General features: G+C 44.5%; 1 protein-coding gene across 1 annotated transcript in view; it reads left to right on the top strand.

Moving 5' to 3' along the window:
- LOC130106795 (oxysterol-binding protein-related protein 2-like) overlaps positions 1–3625 on the top strand; it is a 37363-nt gene extending 33738 nt beyond the window's left edge. Inside the window, exon 14 of the mRNA XM_056273052.1 lies at positions 246–3625. Coding sequence (XP_056129027.1) covers positions 246–348 — 103 coding nt within the window. The 3' untranslated portion in view covers positions 349–3625. The remainder of the gene's footprint in view (positions 1–245) is intronic.
- The last annotated feature ends 24059 nt before the right edge of the window (positions 3626–27684 follow it).

Below are 27684 nucleotides of genomic sequence, written 5' to 3'. Positions count from 1 at the left end.
TAGAAACATAGTGAGATGCCCTAAGTGAGAGCGTTGGAGGAAGAGAAATGTGCTTAGAAGTTGTGAAGATTTTATTTATATGTTTTTCAGTTGGAAACCCTTGTAGACCACTTTTCTACCCGTTTACTGATTAACTTTGTATATGTGTGTATTTCTCTGTCTATCTCTTTCCATATCCCCTCCCCCCATCTATCAGTGTTATCCATTTATTTGTATATCTATTAATCTATTTATTTTGCTCCCAGGTGGTTCCAGCAGGGTACCAACCCATACACGGGCTCTCAGGACTGGCTCTACACTGGGGGCTACTTTGATAGGAACTACACAGGGCTGCCTGACATCTACTGATAGCCACCTAGCCTTCACCCCCCCTCTTTCTCCTCCCCTTCTTTTGCAGTCTGCAGTGACATATCCTGACCTGAACTCAAGTGACGTAGAAATGATCCATATGCTTGCTTTCCCTTCAATCTTCCTCATCCTTCTCCTATTGCACCACAGCAGCCTGCTACTGGCACACTGCTAGCCTTCGTCATCATCTTACTCCTCTTAAAAATGCAGCAGTGTGTCCACCATGGATTGGAGAGCTGTATGTTTGATTCCAATGGACTCTCCCTCCTCCTCCACTGAAAACTGATGCAGTCAGCCTGATGTCAGTTTGGAGAGACGTATGAATTTCCATAAAACCGTGACTCCAGTCTTATCCCTCTTCTCCCTCATCATCACCAGGAGTCATGAACTTCATCTCTGCTACAGCAACCCACAGAATCTCATCATTTTCATAAATTATAATGCTCATTGAAGGACAGACTCTGACTTGTTGAGTGTCAAACAACTCTTGTTTTGTGTCGCTGAGAATCTCCATCCTTTTGTCTTTGTATCACATGGAAGGTCCCTGGCTATCTCAACCTTCATCGTTTAGAGCACAATAATCCTTACACAACCCCCTTAACACATCTCTCACAAGCAAATAATCATATTATTTTGAACTCATTGCTGTAATCTTTTTCCCTTTTATTCATTCGTCTCGCTCTTATTTGATAGTAGTGTTTCTGGGCTCTGACGCAACTGCCTTTTACATTTACTCTCCTGAATTCACCAGCTGCTGGATCACCGCCTTAATCGGGAATAATTCAAACAAAGCCCATCCAGTTCCTTATAAGTTGCAATGACAACAGGTGTTCAAATGTGGATGACTGTGGTCTTTGAGGGACATGATTTTGAGGGCAAATGAAAAAAAAAAATCTAACTTGGGCTATAGGTTAGTACTGCCGATTGGTTGGCCTTAGTGTCACAACCTTGGACACAAGACATGGAGCTTCCCATCTTCTCTCACTGGTCTGGCACCATCATCATTGTAGTGCTACTTGAGGTTTTTAAACCAAACTAGGGAACATAACTATGTCTAAAAAAAAAAAACTAAAAAAAAAACGGTGTACCTGATGGCTGTAGCTTGACAAGCAGAGAGCCAGGGGAACAGAGCAATTTATGCTGAATGGGGAGAACATAACTCACTTGGAAAAAACACAAGGAAGACAAGTTTTTATGGATGCAGAAGGAAACGAAGCAGGACAGCGGTTGAATTTAAGTAAAACTCAAATGCTCAGATCATTAAACTCTTCACCACCTCTAAACTTGACCATTAAAAACAGTTGGCCTTCAGCCACCGAAGAAATGTATCAATGCGTTTACCTATAGACACTATTTTTCATCCGGGACATATCTTTGCTCAACAATCCCCATTGTTTACTCCTGAACTGAATTCACTGTTTCAGGGCTTGTTAAACCTTTGGAACCCAACTGATGAATTTATTTTTATCTTGGGAGCCCTGGGCTCTCAAAACACTCTCTTCTAGACTCTTCCTATGGTGGCCCACAAAGGGTAGGCCCGACACTGTGGGGTCCTGACCCACTGTTATGTGAATGTTGAACTGTTTGTTTGCTGGGCTGCGTGGCTAACTGGGTAAATGTGCTAGCTGCTAATTATTATCTTGGTAGGCGTTCATTCCCCAGCTACTTAAGTTTACCTATGTAAAGAAACCCCAGAATGGATCCAAACAAGGGCAGTAAGTAAGCTGATTTTTTTAAAAGTGAATTAATATTGAATAATAACAATAAATAAACTAAATGATCGGATTATTTTCAAGGCTGATGAAATGGATAAATAGCGTTTTTCATTTTGTTCATCAATTCGGGGAAATGCTCGCTTTCCTGTCTCGCACAGAACAGCTTTGCCCCCCAAGAAACACCCCGGTTTGGTAATCAGGAATAATGCATGTGCCAGAGAAAGATCAGGTCATTCCCACACAGTGAAAACTCGAAATTTTGTGCCCATTTAAATCTGGACACGAGGCTGGATTCGCTCAAAAAGGGTCGAGTCAAATCCTGCACAAATATGCTGGTTGGCTATCCCATTAGAAGATGACATTAAAGTCCAGGACTCTGTGCTTATGTAAGGCTTTTGCATTTTACGTTCGTTATCGCTGAATATTAATGATTTGTGTGAATGAGTGCAGAAATGTGTACAGACAATTAAAGCCATATTAACTTTGTGTAGACGCCAGGTTGTGGATGTATGACAGGAGAGGCCAGACATGCCTTGTGAATGAACTGAACTTGAGAATGTGAACTGTTGAATTTACCAATATTGTCACTATAGCATGATTCATGTCAGTGTAAAATATCATAACCTTGTTTATTTAGGTACCCTCGTCTCCATCTGGAGTGGAGTTCAGAATTTATTCAGAGATTAAAGTTGGAACTCGGTGACGGATGGACTTAACTCGCATCATCACCTTTTCTTACCGTAGTGGCTGATTGTAGTGCAAAGGAGACATTCTTTAAAAAGTACATGTCAAGAGTTTGGGTTCAAAATGAGATGTTATTGTCATTTTAAGGAAAAACAAAATCATAGCAAAAAGGTTACACCATTACTCTCGTGATTGTGAGCACAACATTATGATAGTGGTACTTTTTAAAGGATGCAAAGTGACTGAAGTCCTTTGTTGCCTAAGGATGATGCTTTTAGGGGCTATTCTCCACATATTAGGTAAATGAAATGAATATAGACGCTGTTATTAAATTGAATTCTTCATGTATAGTAACCCATAATTCAACAGATATCATGCGAATACTATTTTCCTCCTAGCACCTCCAAATGTTTTGGTCTTGTGCCAGAAAATCATATTAAGCCTACCATAATAGTTTACGCTCAATGGGTCTAATGACCCAGAATATTATCTTTAATAAGACAGATGTTTATCATTCCATATTTAGCTCCGTATGAATAGTAAAACCCATGAAACTATGTAGTTCATATAAAGTTAGTGTTTCCAAACAGACATTTGCCTTTCTTTTGGGTCCAGTAGGACCTAATGCGGCCATTTTTACATTGTGAACCAAAATCGAACCGCAGGAAGAAAACATGTCTAAATTGTGTTTGGACTGGACACCAAGCCACGCTGGTGTAAATGCAGCCAAGGGCCAATACAAACACCAGAATTGGCGAGTGACTTTCATTTATGGAGGTGTAATAGTGCTACATCTGGGTTGACACCATCTAGATTAAAAGTGGCTTGGCAGTGCTTCAGATTATGAAATTACAAATCCCTTATTTTTGATATCTCTGTTAGCGCTCTCTCTCTCTCTCTCTCTCTCTCTCTCTCTCTCTCTCTCTCTCTCTCTCTCTCTCTCTCTCTCTCTCTCTCTCCCCCCCCATATATATATATATATATATATATAGTCTGAAAAACTCCTTCATAAAGCACAAGTACCCCTAAGAAGGTAGACTACCAAACGCAGTCATCTTGACCGCAGACCCTATTTGCAGCAGTAGATACATTAGCAGTTGTAGCAATTGTGTCCCTTTACATCTGATTTCAAAGGCTGCTCCAGCCAAAGATGCTTTTAAGAGGGGTTTTTCTTCTTGAAAGGTTATTTTATACAGTTTCTCTCACTGTTCATTAATGGGAAGTTCCAGGAAATATTGGAGAGAAGACATGACGAAACCAAAGTCAGTCCAGTAAGTAGACAAGTAAGCCTGTCAAAAGCAGATTATGGGAGTTGGACAGAGAATCTCACGTTACCTGATCTGAAATCATGACAACAGGAACAAATCAAGATTTGAGCTAAGGGGGGTTGAAGTTTTCAAACTTCAGCCTTAGACGTAAATAGTCATCTAAGCTGAAAAATGGAAGATGACAATTAATCAAATCCTCCACTGTTGATATGGTAAAAGTACATCACCCTCCCTGGAGCGCCCATTGAACTCAGATGTAAATAGGGAACAGGCATGTTTTCATCAGTATATCAATGGGATGTCATGCGTCTCACAGAAATAGACTATCTATGCAACTGACCATTAACTCTGCGGTGTCAGTGATCTGTCTCTGCCTTTTGCCACTGTGTATAGCAGTCCTGTTTATAGATGCTGGGTTTCTATTCGCCCTCACCTGTATATCTTAAAAACTGAGCGGGCAGCCAACTGCGACTGTTCATTGAGCTCTGTTGACTAAGAAATTACTGATTCAGGGTGGCAACGATTCATTTTCCAGTTCCACTGAGGGCAATGGAAGGGCAATGTCTTGAAAATAAAGTCTCTGCCTTCTTTGTGAGTGCCCCATGGGATGATGGGTGGTATCCCTGGTGACAGGGAATACCACGGTGTGCACCATATATACTGGTATACCCAGCAGGACAATAGACTTGTAATTACATTTTACTTTCTGTCTCACACTTTGTGTCCTGTCTCACACTTAGTGCCTGGGTCAGTGTCACCAAATTTTCTCCCCCCCCTGTTTTTATTGACCTTTGTTTTATTTAACGATTTTTTTAGGTTTGATGAGAGAAATGCTTTGTCAAATGTTGTTTTGGTTACTTAGCCGATCCAAATAGCACTTAATGTTTGTTTCACTCTTGACAACCTGCTAAACATTCATAGAGGATGAGCGGCTCCAGGGCTTGACCTTAACGTTAGCTACTGACGTATTTGTACAATCAAACACATCAGTTGTACTAGCTACCATGGAGCTAATCCATGTCCAGTCAGCCTTCTCTATTCTAGAATGCTACATAGTCTGCTAAAAGTAAAACCAGTGATCTACAATCCATTATCAGTGAATGGTTAGTTTCAGGCCCTGTGTGCCTACTTTTTAATCATCATCATTATTATTAATCAACTGCACAAACACTACTTGTAATATTAATCATACAATCACAATTAGTCAGGACCAAATAAGAGCAGGTTGAGGCTGCGGCCTGTAAGTTTGCATTCTCCATTGGCCACTGTGACAATAAACTGACTGTTGCTCGAAAGCAGTTCTCATTCCTGGAGGTCATTTATGATTGGGTTGGTTGAAAACGTGGTTTGTAAATTACATGATAGTCGCCAGGTTTGGTGGACAAACAGGTTCACTTTGATGCCCTGGCCAGAATGCTACTGTGGATCCACTCCATTTGCAAGACTAATGCTCTGTCACGTTGAAAATAGTGAGGTTTTATGTTGCTTTGAGTGTTGGCTATATTACAATGCCTCACGTTTAATTTTACCGTTTGTTGAGTTTATTGTGGCTATTGATGTTATCTTTGTACAAGTGTTGCACAGAGCTAATCACAAGCAAAATGGCATATTTTGTGCAATTGATTTATTTTTATAGTATTTAAGCACAGTTTTTTTTTTGGGTGAGAACATTGTTCAGGATGTTTTATTTTGAGGTGGGGGACTGTAAGAGGTAGTACCAATAGCTGGATAGACTAATGAATGGGGATTAAGGAATAAATGTTGACTAATAAATTCCTAATTTCAGTCTTGGAATAAGTCTCTCTCTTTTTGGAAAAAAAAAGTGAATTAAAGAATATGTTGCTTATGACTGAGTCCTCTATAAGACCTCAACAACAAACTCCAATATATGTCTTTGGGGTGAGTACTCACAGGTGAAAGAGTAACACAATACCATGAGTATATGTATACTGATCACCCAAAACGTTAAAACCGCTGACAGGTAAGTGAATAACATTGATTATCACGTTACAATGGCACCTGTCAAGGGGTGGGATATATTAGGCAGCAAGTGAACAGTCAGTTCTTGATGATGTGTTGGAAGCAGGAAAAATGGACAAGCGTAAGGATCTAAGCGACTTTGACCAGGGCCAAATTGTGATGGCTAGACGACTGGGTCAGAGCATCTCCAAAACGGCAGGTCTTGTGGGGTGTTCCCGGTATGCAGTGGTCAGTACCTAAAAAAAAATGTGGTCCAACGAAGGATAACCAGTGAACTGGCAACAGGGTCATAGACACCCAAAGTTCACTGATGCGCATGGGGAGTGAAGGCTAGCCTGTCTGGCCCAATCCCACAGAAGAGCTACTGTAGCTTAAATTGCTGAAAAAGTTAATGCTGGCTATGATAGACAGGTGTTAGAACACACAGTGCCTCGCAGCTTACTGCGGATGGGGCTGTGCAGCCGCAGACCAGTCAGCATGCCCTTGATGACCCCTGTCCACCGCCGAAAGCCTCTACAATGGGCATGTGAGCATCAGAACTGGACCATGGAGCAATGGAAGAAGGTGGCCTGGTCTGGTGTATCATGGTTTTTCTTTACATCATGTGGATAGCCAGGTGCATCGTTTATCTGGGGAAGAGATGGCACCAGGATGCACTATGGGAAGAAGGCAAGCCGGCGGAGGCAGTGTGATACTCTGGGCAATGTTCTGCTGGGAAACCCCATGTCCTGGCATTCATGTGGATGTTACTTTGACACGTACCCCCTACCTGAAGATTGTTGTAGACCCAAGGCTAGATTAGTAGCCCCAGGGGCCCCTGGGCACTGAAGCTCATACCCCCCCCACACACACACCACACCCCAGCCATTAAACCCCACCTTAAATATTTTGAGCTTCCAGTCAAGGTGACATGTAAAATCCACCAGACCATAATCAAACACCTATTGGTCAAAGGCTGAATACCAAGTCCAGCTGAGCAGGTATGCCTATACAGTTCAATAGACCAAGTATTACAATTTCACTCACAAATCACAAGACAAGGAAACAGCGGATTAGACTTGGCAATATTTGTGTTCATGGAAAACCACCCAAGCAGACAGCACACCAGTTATTAATGACACATAATAGTGTGACTGACTAGGAATAGGCTTACAACAATGCCACTCTAAAGTAATCACACAGCACAGCTGAATGCAGGTTTCAAAATAAGGCTCAAACTAGGCAACTTCACACAAAACCGTCCTTCAAGGTATTCAGTGAATACCCAAGAAAAAAATATTGAAAGAATTTTTGTACTCCTAATAAATATTTATTAATTATTTTTATTCACTGAAATAATAGTGATAATTTCTAGATAATCGTTATAAACTTGGACTAATATGTCTTGGCAAACAGTGGGTTAATATAATGGAACGGGAACTGGACCAATCACAAATTTTCTTCTGATGGTATCTGGGTGAATCAGCGGCTCCCCCGTCTGGGTGAATCAGCGGCTCCCTCGTGCCAGGACCTTCGGTAGCCGTAACCGACTAATTTGATTTTGACAGTTGTCTTAGCCAATCATATTTTGTTGAGTTTTGGGCGGGACAGTAACCCGACGTCTTCCGGGTATTCGCCAATTTGATAAGCCACCAGCGAAGGTAATCAGTGACAGTGAGTCAGCAAGGTGAAAAAGAGACGACAGAACCACAACGAAGGATTTCGAGAGTAGCGAAATGATGGAAGCTAGTGAAGAAGACCATGTGGCTGAATTAATAGAAACGTCATTTTCTAGATTGCCTTCTCAGGAAAAACTAGAAATAATCCAGAAAGGTCGACCATCAACCACCTTGCCAGGATTGGTGCAAGCTACCAAGAGCTATCAGAGGCATTTTCAGACGAGCAGCTACAGTTGCTAGCCGTGGCTAACGGGCAGCCTGCGCACCAATATGCTGTACTGCTGGGCATATACTAGGAGCTGGATTATAAGATTTTCTAGAATCACCGGTGAGTGTTGTGAAGCCAGTTAGGGCAAAGAAACCTTTAATATGCTGAACTTCCATGTGACGTGGCTCTGGCTATTTTTTTGCTATGTTTGATTTTTTTTTAAATTATTGCCACATGTGGTCCTACTGAAGGCCCAGGGCCACGGTTCGCCGCTGGCAAAAACCAATTTATAATGAACTTGATAAACTGAGTCTAATACAATATAGCCGCATCACACCACAGTGATGCAATACACATGCAAATAGCATATCAAATAAACCCATCCACAAAATAAACAGCAGCACACAATCACAACAGATAATACTGCTCAGTGCACAAACAACATAATCAAATGGTTCTTACCTTTAGAAGTTCTTCTTTCTTGACTTTTTCTTTGCAAATTCTGTGATCAAGTCCTCGATCCTGCCACTGCAAATGAGCTTGAAGGAAGGTTACTTTCGAAACACTGTTTGGTCATCCCAGTATCAGAGTCACCGCCATGATTGAGACAGGAGTTAAGCCCTACATACCACCACGATGTCTTTCCCAAAATGTCTATGCACACACAGCAGAGTGAGTTCTTACCAGCATCAGAGCACCAGACACTCCCGCCTCAGCACCCCAGCTCACATCCTCACTCCTCCTATAAGGTCTATCGGGCAGGGCTCCACTTCATTCATTCAGAATTTGTATGCACTAATTTGCTCTTTTTCTACATCAATTTATTGTGGAAATGTCTTATTTATGTAAAAGAAAAACAACTTTCAGATAGGCTAGCCTATAGTGACACAAAAAGGAAAATAATGAAGTAGACTGTCATTATGTATTTCAAATGTTTATTCTCCTTCAGCTATTGTTCACAAACAGTTGGACTCACAAAAATAACAAAACTTCACTTTGTATTTAACATAAAGATTAGTCCAATAATCACTATACAATGTCTGTTGCAAAAAAGGAAAATAAAAAAAATCTGATAGTGACCTCAAGGTGATCATTATGGGTCCAGCAGCATGAAATAACTTTTTAATAGTAACTAAATCTAAATAGTTCACCATTTGAACAAATCCAAACATTCACAATTTGAACAATTAAAGTTATCTTAGCTTGTGTGACAACCACAGAAAATAGCGTAACAGGAAAAATAATCTGTAAACTTAAACTAGTAACCGTTAGCTGTTAGTAGAACTAGCTAGGTTCTTCTAGGTAATTCTCTCGTCTTACTCTTTTTTTTTTGCACCAAAAAAGCACCGGATATCTTCTGTTACTTTCCTCTTGCTCATGTTGACTCTGTGAATGAAAGTAGTAGATGCATTTGAACTAATACAATACCCTTGGCACAAATTGGTTTGTAGATGTTGTGGAGTTAGAAAACAACGAGACAGGAGACGTGAGAGTAGACGTAGTCGAGGTAGTTTACTAGCTCCAACTTTGCATGTCATACATTCGACAACGACACTGAACTCTGTACCGGAAGCGGAAGTGCATTATCTCTTAGGTGAATGTCTCTAGTTATATAGATGTGGGTCACCACACAGGCCCCCCCAGAATTCACCTACACAAAACAATGCAAAACAGTAAAAGCGCAAGTCATGAACATAAAAATAGACTCTACAACAGAACAGTCAATGACATAGTGCAAAGTCACGGGGAAAACAAGTGACGAGTCGGGGGGGGGGGGACCCTGCGGCCATAACGGCTGCGCTTCACAGGAGAGGAAACAGATGGGGCCGAAACCCGGGCCATAGGCGGGGCTGAAGCAGGAACAGGGGCAGGTGCCGGGGCCGACCTAGGAGGGCTCCCCTGCCGCGGGGGTAGGGCCAATTGCATTGGCTCCCCAATGTCCAAGTGAGCGGGCTTGAGACGGTCTATAGCGACCCGCTCCGGCCTGCCCCCCATGTCCACCACAAAGTTCTTATCCCCCGCCTCCAGGACGCGGAAGGGCCCGTCGTATGGGGGCTGCAGCGGGGACCGATGGCTGTCGTGCCTAATGAAGACGTACCTCGCCGATGGCAGATCCTTGGGGACGTAGGACCGGGGGAGGCAGTGTTGAGACATCGGAACGGGAGCGAAGGCACCGGCAGCGCTCCGGGACGCACTGAGGTGAGAGGCGGCCGACCAGGGAGCCGTAGCATCCGGAAGAAACTCCCCCGGAACTCGCAGGGGCTGGCCATACACCAGCTCAGCGGAGGAGGTCTGGAGGTCTTCCTTCGGGGCCGAACGCAGGCCGAGCATGACCCATGGGAGCCGGTCCATCCAGTCGCAGCCAGTGAGGCTTGCCCGCAGAGCGGCTTTCATGTCCCGATGGAACCGCTCACAAAGTCCGTTGCTCTGCGGGTTGTACGCCGTAGTGCGGTGGATCTTCATCCCCAGGTGCTCAGCGACCGCCGTCCAGAGCTCCGAGGTAAACTGGGAGCCCCGGTCGCTCGTGATGTCACCGGTGTGCCGAAACGGGCCACCCAGCAGCCGATGAACGCCCGTGCTACCTCTGCTGCCGTCGTGGAGGACAAGGGAATAGCCTCTGGCCACCTGGTGGCCCTGTCCACAATAGTGAGGAGGAACGTATAACCACGGGAGGGGGGCAGGGGACCCACCAGGTCAACATTGACGTGGTCAAACCGCCTCTCTGGAACCACAAACGGCGCCAAAGGGGCCTTGGTATGGCGGTGCACCTTGGCGCGTTGGCACGCCACACACGAGCCGGCCCAGGCTCTAACATCCTTACGGAGCCCAGGCCAAACAAACTTGACGCTCACCAGCTTGGTCGAGGCCTTCACTCCCGGGTGGGAAAGGCCGTGGACGGTGTCGAAAACTCGGCGCCGCCAGGAAGTAGGCACCAGGGGGCGCGGTTGACCGGTGGAGATGTCACAGAGGAGGGTGGTGTTGGCCGCGTTGAACGTCACGTCCTCCAGCCGTAGCGCCGTAGGGGTCGACCGGTAGTCTTGAACGGTCGCGTCCTTGGCTTGGTCCGCTGCCATAGCGGCGTAGTCGAGTCCCAAGTGAATGGCGTTAACAACCGCCCGTGAAAGGCAGTCGGCGACGGAGTTATCCTTGCCCGACACGTGTTGTATGTCCGTGGTAAACTCGGAAACCGCCGCGAGATGGCGCTGCTGACGCCCAGACCACGGTTCTGAGGTTTTGGCCTTACAGAACGTCAGCGGTTTGTGGTCCACGAAAGCGGTGAACTGTCGGCCCTCCAATAGGAACCTAAAGTGTCTGGTTGCGAGGAAGAGACCCAGTAGTTCCCTATCAAAGGTGCTGTATTTGCGCTCGCTCTCACGGAGTTGTTTACTGAAGAACGCCAACGGCTGCCAGCCCCCCCCCACCCACTGCTCACACACGGCCCCCACGGCGTAGTCGGAGGCATCCGTTGTAAGGGCTATGGGGGCGGCAGGCGACGGGTGAGCTAGCAGCGCAGCGTTGGCCAGCGCGGTCTTGGCAGCCACAAAAGCCTCGTCCATCCCCGAAGACCAGTCCAGCTCGTCCTTAGACTTCTTACCCCGCAGGGCCTCATACAGGGGACGCATGATGTGGGCGGCACGGGGCAGGAAACGGTTATAAAAGTTCACCATGCCCAGGAATTCCTGCAGCGACTGTACAGTGCGGGGGCGGGGGAACATGGTGACAGCCTCAACCCTGGCAGGGAGGGGAACGGCCCCCTGTGGAGTGATGTGGTGCCAGAGGAAGGTGAAGGACGACTCCCCGAACTGACACTTAGCTGGGTTGATGATGAGGCCGTGTTCGCTGAGCCTGTCAAACAGCTGTCTGAGGTGCGTCATGTGTTCCTCCGCCGACGCGCTGGCCACGAGGATGTCGTCTAAGTACACAAACAAAAATGGCATGTCGCGGAGCACAGAATCCATAAGGCGCTGAAATGTCTGCGCCGCCCCTTTAAGGCCGAAAGGCATACGTAAAAACTCAAAGAGCCCAAAGGGTGTGATGACAGCCGTTTTTGGGACATCCAGTGGGTGGACCGGCACTTGGTGATACCCCCGCACTAAGTCGATTTTGGAATAGATGGCAGCGCCCGCCAGGTGGGTAGAGAAATCTTGTATGTGCGGTATGGGGTACCGGTCGGGGTTCGTGGCATTGTTTAGGCGACGGTAGTCCCTGCACGGGCGCCAATCCCCGTTGGCCTTAGTAACCATGTGAAGAGGGGAAGCCCACGGGCTGTCAGAACAGCGGACAATGCCGAGGCGCTCCATAGTCGAAAACTCCTCCCTGGCTATTGCGAGCTTGGCCGAGTCGAGGCGTCGGGCCCGGGCGTAAACTGGGGGGCCCACTGTGGTGATATGATGTTCCACGCCGTGCTTGGCCACCGCCGAGGAGAAGGTGGGTGTGGTGAGCTCGGGGAAATTTGCGAGCAGGCGTTGGTATGGATCCCCGGTGGAGAGTGTGTTAGCGAGGCACAGCGCTCCAGCGCCCCCAAGCGTGCAGGGGTATGATGCAAAAGAGACGGCATCAATCACGCGACAGTTTTTAACATCCACCAGCAGGTTGAAAGCACAGAGGAAATCCGCACCTAGGAGCGGGGTGGATACAGCAGCCATCACAAAGTCCCAGCCGAAACGTCGGCCGCCAAAACACACGTCCACATGTCTGATACCGTACGTCCGAATGGACGTGCCGTTGGCGGCGTCCATCTGGGGGCCGTGACTGTCGGTCATCGTGTCCACAGCTTGTGCTGGTAGTATGCTGCGTTGAGCGCCAGAGTCAACCAGCAGCCGCCGGCCCGACAAGGAGTCTCTGATGAACAACAGCTTGCAGTCACGGCCGGCGCCCATAGCCGTTAACGAGCGCCGGCCTTGGCGTTTCCCTGAACCCTGTAACTGCAGGGTTTGCGACACCGTTTTGCTTTTGCCCCAAACCTGGCATGGTAATAACAGAGCCCGTCGTCAGGTTGGCGGCGTGCTGTCACCGCAGCCGCGGTGTCCATATAGTCGTACACAGGTGGTGGTGGGGCGGTCTGGTGGGGTAGCAGGGCATGCACAAACTGTTGCCGGTTGGCCAGGAAAACCCTGTCTGCTTCAGCAGCCAGAGAACGGTAGTCCTTGGAGGCGGCGAGAGGAGAACTGGCCAGTGCTGTGCGTACAGGTGCGGGGAGCTGCCTCAGAAAAATGTGTGTGAAAAGAAAGGCCGGATCAGCCGATCCCAGCACAGACAGCATTTTTTCCATTAACTCAGACGGTGTGCCGTCGCCGAGGCCATTCGGGGACAGTAAACGGTCTGCCTTCTCCAGCTCCGACAGTTCAAATAGTTTCAGGAGGAATGTCTTTATAGCATCGTACTTGCCAGCAGCTGGCGGAGCTTCCAACAGTGTCATTGCTCGCGCCGTTGTCGATGCGTCTAACGCCGCCACTACGTGGAAGTACTGCGTTGCATCCTGCGTTATCCCTCTCAGCTGGAACTGGGCTTCCACATGTTGAAACCACGGCCGTGGATTATTCTGCCAAAAGTCGGGTAGCTTCACAGTAGCGGTGTAAATGCTAGCGTTAGCAATAGCCATGTTGTTAGCACCGGCGTCGTCGTTGTCAGACATACTCGTATTAGTAGCTCGATCACGTCGGGGTCACCAATGTGGAGTTAGAAAACAACGAGACAGGAGACGTGAGAGTAGACGTAGTCGAGGTAGTTTACTAGCTCCAACTTTGCATGTCATACATTCGACAACGACACTGAACTCTGTACCGGAAGCGGAAGTGCATTATCTCTTAGGTGAATGTCTCTAGTTATATAGATGTGGGTCACCACAATGTACCTATTATGTTATTTCATGTGCCCGAAATTATCAATTCAAGTTAATTTAAGCTAACATAAACGTCTAGGGGCTACTGTTAGCAAGCGCTAGCTAGCTAGTTCGTGAGGGGGTCTGAACTGATAACCCCAAACACAAGTTATAAACTAGATAAGGCTATAATTTATCTGGAAATACGTAAGAAAATCTAACTCAGAAACCCCAAAGGTAAGAAAGGGTGGTGTACTGGGCTAGACAAGCAAGCTGGCTAGCTACGTTACTTACACTTGCTTACACGATCATTCATGCTCCGGTCTCCTGGTTGTCAGGAGCAACTGCAAGACAGCAACGAGGTCGGCAATCCCAGTGGCAAGGTTAAAATGGTATGGTCCAAGCATAGGGGTGTATGAAATCGTTGGAAAACAAGTATGAATGACATTTTAAGTAGTTCGACTGTCTGTGTTGTCACTTTACCTTTTTTGGCAAGGGAGTTAACATCATTCATGATATATTTTTTTGGGGGGACAAATTCACCTCTTCTAAATATTGAGGGGGACATGTCCCCCCTGACCCCCCATAAGTTACACCCATGGGTACAAGTTTTTCCAAGAGGACAACGAGAACACTCAGTCAAGATGTACGCTATCCTTGACGACCAGAGCAATCGCTCGCTGGCCAGATCCGAGTTTTTCCAGCTATTTGGCATCCATAGTAGCCTTTCACCTTACCTGATGAGGACCTGTGCTGGCACCACTAAAATGACGGGAAGGAAGGCAGCCGGCTTCCAGATAGAAGCAATGAACGGTGAAGTGTGTTTAGACTTACCTCCACTCATTGAATGCAATGAGATCATGAGCAGGAGATCAGAAATCCCCTCACCAGGGTTAGGGTGAAGTTTTATTGTGACAGCAAAGTCGTCCTCGGCTATATACACAATGACTCAAAGCAATTCTTTGTATACGTGCATAACCGTGTTCACCGTATACGCCGGACAACTTCTCCTCAACAGTGGCACTATGTGCCTACGGATCAAAATCTAGCTGATCTGGCCACCAGGTCTGTGCCGGCATCACAGCTCACCGACACCATGTAGTTGACAGGACTAGAGTTCCTTCACAAGTCACTTCAGTCTGAAACGCGCAAGTCTTTTGAGCTTGTGGATCCTGAAACAGACGTAGATGTGAGACCTCAGCTGACCACCCTTGCTACTCACATAAGCGAAGGTAAACTTACCTCAGAACAATTCCAGCGCTTCTCCACTTGGGAGTCTTTGCTGAAAGCAGCTTCCTTCTTGATTCACCAAATTTGTTCATACAGGTCAAACTTGTCGGTGCAACCAAACACGTACTCCAGAGGAGCTAGCCACAGCAAGGCTGGTCATATTCAAGTCTGTTCAAAGGGATGCTTATCCAGAAGAGTATGCTGCACTACAAGAGAACAGAGCGATCTCAAGTTCTAGTGCAATCCTGGATCTGGATCCTTTCATGTGTGATGGTCTCTTACGGACTGGCGGACGTTTGAGACATACGTCTATTGATCCTGAGGTGAAAAATGCAATCACCTCGCAACGAGTGGCCTATGGCTCTGGTCACTTCCACCCGTCCAAGCAGGGATGGGAAGGTCTGCAAAATCGAGGTCCGGATGACATCGCAAGGCAAAGTAAAGACATTCTTAAGGCCTCCCTCTGAGGTTGTCTTGCACCTGCCAAAAGAAAGTCAGAGGTCAAGTTATCACAGTTAAGTCTTAAGTGGCATCGGTAAATGCCAGACTTGGAGTGTTCTGCCCCGAATATGCCTGTGTGCTGAAGAGACATTCAGTTGGCTGTTCAAGTATGTTTTGTACTGTTATATGCACAAATGCTTGGGGAACTTTTATTTTGAAAGTAGAGCCTTTATTTTTGAACCCGCACAATAGAGGAAAAACAGGAAGTAGGAAGTAGCTGTAAACTGTGAAAGGGCATGGTCGAATCGTCATGGTTTTTCCAAGTGTAATCAAAAGGAATCTGCTGTGAATATCCTTCAGAAAGCAATGGCGTTTTACTCTAATTCACTGTGCCATCTTGACTTACCTGATGTACGAAGTCAATAAAGGAGCAAGGACGCTCGCTCTCCTGACTCTTGGAAAGGAGTTTGGCTGGCTGTTTATTTATGTTAACACTTTGGAAGTTTAACACATAAAGAGAACAGTACAGGCTCCAGTTGACTGTTTTCCTCACATACAAATCAGTCAGAGAAAACAGACAACCTTTCATGAAGGTTCTGTTATGTCTGCACACATCGACAGTGCTGCATTTGATTTGGTGCTGTTCTATTGTGCTGGGATCGATTGGTGATGCCTGCGGGCTCTGGGTTGTTTGATCGGGTCTGCCTTTGATGCTGTGTCAGTCTAAATAAAGAATGCCACGTTGAGGTTGTGTCGAGCGACAGCGCTGTGTCCTGAAGTGATTTAAAAATACAATAGGTTCCTGTTCTCGTGATGTTTTTTTGTTTTGTTTTACCCTTAATCCAATTCTTGGACCAAAAAATGCCCAAATTGTCCGTGCCCTGGGTCTTCAATACATAGTCAAGCACAGCAATGCTGAAATCCAGTAGAAGTGAATGGGTGGTGATGTTAGCTGTGCCTTCCAGTTTATTCTCCAGTGCTTTTCACTGATATCCTTTTGTCTACTTTAAAACATTTCATTCATGGCGTTTAGGTTGCTCACCCAACAAATACTCTTGGTATGTAAACTTACCCGGCTCTCTGAGTTAGTCACCCACTAAAATCCTGCCTGTACTAAAAAACATGAAGAAAAATACATTTAAAAAAAAGATAGAAATAGGCAAGTATTATTTTTATGTCTTTTATTTTCTTTTTTTCCTGATTGAGATGTTTTGTAAGGTCATAATTGTTCATTCATCACATTACATGGCATGATGCACCAGGTCTACTACACCCATTTACAGGAAGATTAACACAGAAACATACACAAGGTTTTACAATGGGGAAACAGGAAATTCAGCTCATTGCACTTACAACAGTGAATGGAAAACTGTAGTCATTTTTAGGGTTTCAGCCATTTTTAATGCCTTCTTTTCACCCTCTTTTCTTCATTCTATTACTTTTTCCCTGCAATTTTTCTTTGTTTTGGAATTTTTTTTAGACATCTCCAACGTCCAATTCGTCTTACATCTCGTTCTCTCTCTCTCTCTCCCCCCCTGCCCCCCCAAACCGATCATCGTCCACCCCAAAAATTACATGGAAGCCAGGATATTTGTTTTTGAGGAAGTTTTTTTATCCCCCCCCCCATTTTTTCTGTTTTTGATACCGTTATCTCATTTTACAAACACAACATGTATAGAAACTCTACACAGACCAATACGTTTTTTTGTTTTCATTTTTTATCCGATTACAACTTTTTATGAATTTTTTTAAACAGTCCGCACGAGCCAGCCACATACATACACAATGCAATTTTTGTCATTTATTTATTATGAAAATCAACAACTGCTCTTCTTTGTTATAGTTTTTTTGTAGGTTTTATACACAAAAGCACAAGTTTGGGCAAGAAGGGGGTCCGGCGTGACACACGCCTGGGTTTCCGTCTGGGTTCGAGGCCTCTCCCGTGCCCGTGATGGTGGTCTGTGTATGCTATGGTGTGTTAGCAGGTCATGACATTTGACATGTTCCACAGAACACGTCATCTGATGGCATTTACATGTCGTTTGTTGGTTTGTTCGGAACGGGCTGTGATTGGCTTCCTGTCTGGTATTTACACTGAAAAGGATGGCTGTCTTGTGGGGGGTGAAAGTTCAAAAGTTGAAGTCGAAAGGGGTCTGGGGTTGGGCAGGGTGACGGGGGGTCGGGGGGGAGGAGAGGGGACTTCAAATAGTTCATGCACTTGTAACTTTTATTCATTGACTACTCATTACAGGTGAACAATGATAAAACACTCCCTGATGGTTATTTACGGTGAAAGATGGACTTTGTAGCTTTTTCTTTGTTGTTTTGCTCGTTTGTCTCAGTGTTCGCTTTTCTTCTCTGAACCTCTCACCTACGAAAACTTCCCTTTTTCAAATGATCTCTTTCTGTTCCTGCTTTACACTGACTGGTAGAACGACCAGCAGCGAGAACAGCAGCTACTATCCTAAGTGAAGTACAATAACTGTTTGGTTAAAACAGACACGCAGGCCAGTTTCCCAAAAGCATCGTGAGCTCGTTCCCCATATCTCAAGTCTCAACTCTTTGTGGCACGGATCTGGTGTTGTTCGGTTTTTAAACGGCAAGGAAAAGAAAAGGGCTCTGCAGGAATGCCCTTAAAACGTGTTGAAAAATCAACTGTACCAAAGAGGGTTACAGGTAATTTTATGTAAATGTATAATTTTTACCCCTATGATGCAGATCTCGATTGGAAACGACTTTGATAGAGTTCAATTGGCTGAATGTCGTTGACACCTGCCTTGTGTGTCCATCCATCCATTATCAAAATCGCGTATCCTGCCCTCAGGGTCGCGGGGATGCTGGAGCCTATCCCTGCAGTCATTGGACAGCAGGTGGGGACACACCCTGGACAGGCAGCCAGGCCATCACAGGGCCCACACACACACAGAGTCAATTTAGTATGGCCGATCCACCTTACCTACATGTCTTTGGGAGGAAATTCACGCAGACACAGGGAGAACATGCAAAGTCCACACAGAGGACGACCCGGGGCGATCCCCAAAGTTGGACTACCCCGGGGCTCGAACCCAGGACCTTTTTGCTGTGAGGCGACCGCACTAACCACTGCGCCACGGTGTGTTCGATCATAGATCAACAGAACAAAGGGCTCCCTTAGAGAAGGAGTTTTAAAGAGAAACTCGGCAATGCGGGGGATCGCGGTGTAAAATAAAAGATGGTCCAGACATCACAACTGTTGCAGGCCTTGCCGATGCCAATCTCTCACACGTGTCCCCACGGTGAGTTTCCCGCCAGCGACTATTCATAGGAGCAGGTGTCGTTTCTAAAGGTCGACATTTAACTTTGGAACAAAGCTCTTCGTATTTTATCATTGTGCTACAATGCCTCTGAGAAACCAGGCCATGAATTGTTAATTTTTGCCCTCTCACAATTGCTGTGGCCCGAAGTGAAGTCCGTGCTAGTCCGGGTCTGGGCAGACCAGGAGGACAGACGGGGAGCACGACTGGCTAGCGGGCAGTAACAGAATGGCTTTCGTCTTTGACCAGTATAGTAGTGTATAAGCCCTTACTGCTATGCATATTTAAGTCACCTCCGGAGGCAGCATTTACATAAGAACAGAAAATCCCATTTTCAAACAATGTGGCGCAGAGCAATTTATCCATGTTCTCACTGGACTCATGCAAGCCCTCCCGAATATAGACGGGCCGGAGAGGCGGCAGCTGCGCCACAGCGCGCTGAAAACCAGATCTCTTGTGCCTGTGGAAACCTCTTCCGTCCTAAATCCTCTACTGACTCTTTTTTTTTTAAAACATCCTCAATGCAATGCTGCATTTAGTGTGTGCTTTCCTGAGGCAAAAAGTGATTGAGAAACCTTTTGTTTTTGTACAAACTTCAAAAAAACATACAACACAGAACAGAGGAAGTATATTAATTTGGGTAAGATAAACTTTAAACGTTGTTTTTTTCTTCTTCTTTTTTCCCCTTTAATCTTTATCGCTATCATCTAAATCGTTTTGTTTTCTAGTCGTAGTGAAGTCACTGGTCGGGTGGCAGTGTACCGGTGCTCTCTATGTAGACAGTAACAGAGAAACCAGATTCCCATCTGTGGTGACAACCCCGCAGGAATGTCGCCCCCTGGTGCACAGATGCTCGCCTTGTTCTGAAGGGACTGAACCACGTGGACCCGAGGGCTTGTTTATCTGCGCCGCAAAGTTTCACAAACTTCTGATTTGCAAATGTAGACTGAATGAACCGGATGTGTTTCCCCCTCCATCGAGACCTGTAGTGGAAACACTCAGGTCTAGATTATGTGGAACTCTGATAAATCCGGTCCGGTCTAAATCCGGGTTTTGGAAACGTCCGTCGAACATGCACGCTTTTATCTCTCTGCCGTATGTTTCAAATCTCTCTCTCTCTCTCTCTCTCTCTCTCTCTCTCTCTCTCTCTCTCTCTCTCTCTCTCTCTCTCTCTCTCTCTCTCTCTCTCTCTCTCTCTCTCTCTCTCTCTCTCTCTCACTCTCTCTCACTCTCTCTCTCTCTCTCTCTCTCTCTCTCCCTGCTCCATTCACTTAATATGATAAAATAATATATCTTAATAGGTTATCTCGTTAGACGCTTCACTGAAAAAAATATATATGTCAAATTCCTTTACACACTTTAAATGACTTATTAGGTCATACTCAAACAAAAATAGCATAAATTGCACAGGAGGAGTTGGGGGTTAAGGATACATAATACTCTCCTAACAAGGCTTTTCACAACCTTTATCTTCATATAAATCTTCTTTGTAATTGCTTATCTGTCCTGCAGTGCTTCCAAGCTGGCGACTCATAGTTAACTGCAAAGTACTCTTATGTGAAGTGACTACTCTGCAGCTATTACTGTTTCAAAGATTACATTTACAGTTCATTTTTGAGTTGATTTTTGTTCCACAGTGTATTTGCCAACTGTTATGAGTCTTCAGATGAACTAACCCAGTGCTAATATTATCTTTCACACACACACACACACACACACACACACACACACACACACACACACACACACACACACACCAGCTAAATGAGTTTAGGAATGCTTTGAATAAGAAATGGTGTATAACTAGACGCCTATAACAGTAGAGTGGCTTATTAAATATCTATAATCAAATATATTCTATATATCATATAGTGCTATCTGTAATATAAACGTCTGTCTAAATTGGCTTTGTATTATATTTACTGTACATTCTTCAATAGCTTCATTCTCTCCAAAAGAACTTGGAGTACACAATCAGGTCATAGTCTTTCAAAAAAAAATAAAAAAAAATAAAAGGAGCTCTTCATCTTTTTCACCCCTGAGCAAAAACATAAATCAAAACCATGAAAGAGAATATATCATTAGGGTGTTTTCCTATACGTTATTACCTCTATATAATCTGTGTATCAGACCCTGGATGAGGCCTTTCACTGTAACCAGCTGGCCATGCTTGCAGTGAAGCAAAACAAGATGGTGGACAGCTTTTAGGACATGTTCAAGAGAACCGGGAAGGGTTCGCCCTATGGGGAGGAGGGTGACGTCATCAATGGCTGAAGTGGGCTGTGCAAATCTTGACCTTGTTCAGGTTTCAAGACAGAAACCCTAACCTCAAACTCACTCGGTGAGTTTTTTTTACTCAATGAAATGCTTTCATGGAAACTTTTCTTTGCCCTGTTGTTGGCGCCATTGCTTTTGCTGATGTTGCTTTCACTGCCTGATTTCCCATTTGGTATTCCCAGTCAACAGGACCATCTGATTACATAAAGGTTACGAAAGGGGGTCTTGTTTTCTGATAATTTGGTGTATCCCAGTAACTATATTGACTCCATTCTTTGTAACAACACTTTCCTCCCCGAAAACATCCCAAACATCTGAATTCCCGGTTTTCTTGAATGCACATTTAACGCGTGACCCTTTGGCCACAGAGGTCCTGGTGTAGAAGGTGAGAGGACCAGGCATCTGCCAGCTTAAAAATAACACAAACCTAACAAGAAAATCCTCTTCTACATTAGCTGTCTATAACATAGACAAACAAATTCACAAAATCTCCCAGTCGTGATCTATCAGGAATGTCAAAACAAAGAGTGTGTAATTTCTTTTCATGTGTGATCAACAAGTGATTCCCCCCCCTTGTTTGCGTGTCCCTCTTTCCTTTTTCATCTGTAAATTTCCTCGAATGTGGATACATTGCATAGAACGTTGGAGATGAGAGGCTGTCTCTGCTGCCCACCGTGTTTTTGTGATTAAACTTGTTTTGTTGTTGGTTTTTTCCCCCTTTAGATATTGGATGATGGTAGTTCGATACAAGCATACAGAACCCCCACACACATACATACATACGTACGTACAAACAAACAGGAACAGAACGATATAGAGGTGATTTTGAGGTTTCCTGCGCTGGGGGGCATGCGAAGGTTCCCAGTGCGAGCGATCACACACAGACAATATACAGCAGAAGTTGGTTGGTTTGCGTTAAAGGCCTTGCACACATTGGCCCGACAGAGTATGCTTTGAATACCGGACCGAATATCCCACATTGCACTGCAGGAACAACAGCAGGGAGAACACTGACCTGAGAGAAGTTTCCACGACAATTTGACTGTCTGAGAGTGGTCGGGGTCAGGTGGCAAGTCTGGACGCCGCCATGATAGAAAATGAAAATTAAAAAAAGGCGAGTGACGTCTGACACAACCAAGTGTGTGTGTGTGTGTGATTCCATGTTCCTCATTCACATGAGTAGTGGATTTCCGTCTTTGACACCATTCAGAGTGTGCTTACACATGCAACTGTGCACCTTTGACCGAGTGAAGACACATGCTGATGTGTAAGGAGTTTCAGCTGCGCCTTGCAGCCTCCAACAAATGTCCATCTTAGAAGGTCAGAAGAAGTCCTAATCGTGAGACCCAGACCCCGCCAGAGTTGACAGTGTCGAGTCCATTTCTGCAGAGATGTGAGACTGGTCTGCTTTTCAGTGCCTCTCTGTTGTCCTGCAGTGCTTTCAGATTGCACCCCAGATGACTGACACAAGCTGCATATTGACTCCATTCAACTGATTGGCTGACGTTAGTCACCGACGTCTCACCATTGGCTGGAGGGGGGGGGGGATCTGGGCGGTACCAAACTCTGCACAGGTGAGACCCTGTTCTGATGTTCTGTTGGTACAGCGATGGTACAAGATCGCAGTAAAGTTTCGTTGTACGTTTCAGTGGAATAGGAGCTGTACATCAGCGGTGAGATAAGACGAACAGAGGCAACATTCCCGAACCACTAACTCTGAAAATGACACAAGATTGTGCTCTTTACTCTACCGAACTCTTTCAACTATTGCTTTGATAATTATTGATAACCAATACCCGGACCGGTAGTAAACTGACAGAAGATTGATGATGGTAACAAAACATAAAAAAAACAGGCATAAATAAAAAATAAATAATACAATAAATAATTACAAACGTAAAGCGAATCCAAAAATATAAATCAATCTCATTGTGGCCAGTGTTTCAGCCGATATGGTTATTACATAAAAAAGGGCACAACAAAAGTATGCTTTATCGTGAGTAAAATACGGTGTAATAAAATAAATATCACTTTTACTTCAAATCAAAATTAAAAATGACTAAAGGATTAAGGCAGTATAGCTAACCCGTAACAGAAAAAAAAAATCAGGCAAATTCCAAACAAACAGTTTGTAAAAAATAATGAACAAATGACCAACCACCACAAAAAATAAATATCTGAGACCCAAATGTTGTGGAGGAAGATGAGGACTCATCATCACCACATGCATTGTGGATAGATGTTGTCTTAATGGCTTTGTAATGGCTGAAAAGTAAGCTGGCCACTGACGGCTTCTTTCCAACTGACAACAAATCAAAACTTCTTCAGAACACCTTGTCTCCTTCTCTTCCTGTGGCCAGATTTCTGTTGTCACCTCCTCTTTCTCTTTCCTAGAAAAGACTTTATTGACTCCTTCTTTATTACTCATTTCATCTACTCGTATGCCTCCAGGTGTCTTTATGGCCTCTGTTACGTAACGATGAACAGTGTGAGGTCTTGGATATAAAGTTTCATGCATTCCAAACCACTGGAACTTTTCCACTATACAGGTCCTTGAAGACACGGCAAGAAGGTTAAGGAAACAGGAACAGAGACAAAAAAAAAAAAAATGAAGTCAGCATTCGAAATCGGAGTCAACATTCGAAATGCAAAGGGAGGCCAGGAGGAGGAGGAGGAGGGAGGCTTGAAACAGTTCCATTCTGGAATGTAGATAGAAACAGAGCAAACTGTGGAAAGCGACACGTCCACACCTCCGATTTGGTGTTTCGGTCACGTTGCTTATCATTGTCTCATTCATTACTGTGTTTTTCCATCGTTGAATTCTGTCTTGTTCGGCGATGAAACGAGATGTCTTCAGTACCAGAAAAACCCACGAAGCACGTCAAAGTGGTCGTTTTTTCATTCTTCTTTTTCTTTGAGAGGAGAGAGTAATGAGGGAGAGAGTCGGGGTTGCTGTTCTTCCTAATCTTAGCACAGAAACAGGGGACCAAGGATCCTTGCACACCACCCAACCTTAGGTAGGGTTGATGATAGCCTTGTAAACAAGTAGCAATAAAGTGGTTATGAATAAAGGAATCATCAGCGTGATGAACCAGCGCGGTATTGCTCGTTTACGTCCTTCCTTTGCGGCTACAGTAGTAATCCAATGGGTGCAGGTCAGGTTGCACGTAAGCCCCCGAGTAACTCTGCTGTTCTGTGGCGGTTGAGCCGAAGTCCATAAATCACTAGAGAAGCTCCTGCCAGAGACATGGAGGCAGAACAGCAACGGACGAGATAGGCAGGCGACTTCTGTCATTTAATTGTCGTTTCCTGTGGTTGTTCCTTCGCTAAGGGCGGAAAGAGGTGAAGGTGTATCCCACAGCATCAGGCTGGGTTTGAGGGCTATCAGTCAGGGTAGGGGTGGTAGATGTTCGTTTGGCTGGCTGGAGAGTCTACACCAGAAGACAGACAGCAGGAACAGGATTTCTTGAAATGATCTGTGAGAAAAGAATCACATTGATAAGGTCAAATATTGCATACAGTCTCGTATACCAATACCAGACGTAATATGTTCTGCATGTGCATTCATTTATGTTCAAAGAAGGTTGAGTCAGTTCATCTGAACACAACGTTTATTGGCAGAGACGTTTCATCACTCATCTAAGTGACCTCTTCAGTCTAAATGATTGAGCATGCATAAAGTTATCTTTATGCTTAAAGACATCTTTATGCATGCTCAATAATCTAGGTCAGAAAATCAAAGAAAGGTGAGTCAGTTCATCTGGATACAAAGTTTATTGAGAGACACATGTCTCATCACTCATTTAAGTGACCTCTTCAGTCTAAACTGACTGCAGGTATCCCCACCCTGATAAACAATACAGTGGCATAACGACCGAAACCAATGACCGGTTTCATATGCAAATAGGCATGACCATTAACTAGAGTTTCAATGACTATGTGTACTATTCACAGAGGATTTGGGAATGTTTGCAATTACAGCATTGTAAGATGGCGACAGATGTACTCTTAGCCCCCCGGTTCAGGGATGGTCATTCCCTCTTCACATAGATGGCCCCTTTTTTAATTGGGGGGGGGGGGTCAAAGAGTACATCTGTCACCATCTTACAATGCTGTGTTTGCAAACCCTCTGTGAATAGTACACATGGCCATTGTAACTCTAGTTAGTGGTCACAGCGGTTATATGAAACCGGTCGTTGGTTTCAGTCATTATGCAGCTGTATTGATTATAAGGGGTGGGGATACCTGCAGTCAGTTTTGATTGAATGAATTTTGGTCACTTAGGTGAGTGATGAAACGTATCTGTCAATAAACATTGTATCCAGTTGAACTGATTCATCCTTGATTTTCTTTGACATGCATAAAGACTTTTATCTATGTTCCTGTTTCTCTCATCACATCTGTGCCTTGCTGAACAGAACATACGAGAGAGAGCAACAGGAGAGATGAAAGAGAGCGTGAATGGCAGAAAGTAATTTGTCACAGAAGGTCATCGCCCCCAATTATATTTTGGACCTCTGCATAAACAAAGATCACTAATTGTTTCAAATGTTGAATAAATGTTTATATGTTGTATATCATGTTGAAAATAAGACAAACCAGATGTTATGCCTTACATGCGCATATTGAGGTTTGGTGGATAACAAGTTACACACTCTAAGAAGAGTGTGACTGTTCCATAACAGAACAGTCACATCTATATATCTGGCCACTAGATGGCATACCATATCTACCATGAGAGACGGTACCATAAGACCTCCCAGTACCAAAGCCAGGTTATCTTTCAGTCGATTGGTACAAGTGTAACAAGGGAACATTTAGAAACACAGGAAAGGAAGGAAATAATCCGTCTTAATTCCTTCTTTTGCACAAAGGCATGATTTCATTTGTACTAACACTTGTCAAAAATCCTACCCTGCTCCATCAACCCACCGAGGAAAATTAGACCAACACGTGCTGTTCATCCAGTAGTAACAACTGGCTCCACAGTCATAGTCTAGTGCCTTTATCTTCTCAGCAGCACCACTGCTCAGAGGAACTCAAGCAGTACTTGTTGAGAGCAGGGAGAGTTGTACTTGTATGTTTACCATGAGTAGATTTTCATATATAGGTTGAAATCTGAACTACAGATAGACCATTGTCTAACCTGCTGTTTTTACCCTTATGTTTTAGGTTTCGCATAGAGAGCACAGTAAATTTGCACATAATAGGTGTTTTAGTGGCATGCTTGAAATAAAAACGCAAGGACATAGATCATTTAAAGAAGAAAAAAATGCAGTGTTTAAGAATTATGTCACTTATGCTCCGGAGTCATCCCTTCTGTATGGTTTAGATATGCCATCTGTTGTTCTATGTCCATTACATAGATCAAGTAAATACAACCTACTAAGTACTGTAATGTAATGTCATGTTTTGTATTGGCTGGGACTAAAATAGCATGAGTAGCATGCTGCTGAGTCACTGAAGTGATTATGTGGTTGTTTTTTTCTGAAGTGCAGCACTTTGCTGTACGGATAGAGTGTTCCTATACATAAATGAGAAATCTGGGATTTATGTCATACATTATTGTAAGTGATATGGAGGTATTCAGGAAGTGTCTACATGTGTACCTGTGAGGAGTGTATTCTTTAAGCACATGTGTGTATTCACGTTGGTGCACGTCTGTCGCATACATGTGAATACGAATGTGAACATGGCTCAAGCTAAATAGGAAAACTGTGTTGGAAATATGGACCTCAGCAGTAGAGAATCTGTAGAAAACTCGTCAAATCCTTGACAATTCTTGTAGCGTTATGTTACAGTGTGTGTGTACTTATTTCCTTTAGTTAGAAACACATTCCTCTTCACGGAACAACAGCAGCTCAGCAGAAAAGGAGTCGCAACATAAAATGTGGCACTATTAACTGGGAGCTGAAGACTTTCAATCCAAAATGAGATACCCATCTTTAAAAGAAATGAACTTCTACTCCCACAGGATCACATGGTTGTAGACACAGAAGTAAATAGTCGACATGCGATTTCATGTATTTTCTCTCTTTGTCTTAGTATGGCTTTAGTCTGTCTTATAGTATATCCAGAACTGGTTAAAAGTCACATTAAGGTAAGACGAGAAACAGTTGGTATACAATTCACTTATATACAATATGAGAGCAAAGGGTCAAATGTGTGGGATATCTGACAGTGTTGGCAAGGCAGTGAGGCAGTTGCAAGAAACCTCCAAACAGCCTGTCAATGGCAGCTGATGATACAAAAATCTCCTTGCATGAGTTCACAATCTGCCATTAATTTTTATGGCAAAAATATGAAAAAATTAGATAATGTTAATAAAGTAGACAGAATTGAACACACTCACATTTATCTCGTAAAATAGCTGCAGGCTTTTAAGCTTGAACCCAGTTGCTCGGTTGAAGTACATTGTTGTTGTTCGCTTTAAGACCAGTTAAGAGTCCCAAATTGTCGGAGAATATTATAATAAAAATTGCAAAAATATCCTTTCGCTAGAGTAGCCATTTGCGAGCCTCTTTTTTATTTTATTTTTCTCCCCAATTGAATTTGGCCAATTACGCCACTCTTCTGAGCTGTCCCAGTCGCTGCTCCACCCCCTCTGCTGATCCGAGGAGGGCTGCAGACTACCACATGCCTCCTCTGATACATGTAGAGTCGCCAGCCGCTTCTTTTCACCTGACAGTGAGGAGTTTCGCTAGGGGGGACGTAGCACGTGGGAGGATCAGACTATTCCCCCCAGTTCCCCCTCCGCCCTG

The sequence above is a fragment of the Lampris incognitus genome, chromosome 2, assembly GCF_029633865.1.
Source record: "Lampris incognitus isolate fLamInc1 chromosome 2, fLamInc1.hap2, whole genome shotgun sequence".
In the NCBI taxonomy this organism is placed as follows: Eukaryota; Metazoa; Chordata; class Actinopteri; order Lampriformes; family Lampridae; genus Lampris; species Lampris incognitus.
Note: the sequence above shows the minus strand (reverse complement) of the source record. Positions and strands in the feature narration are given on the sequence as shown.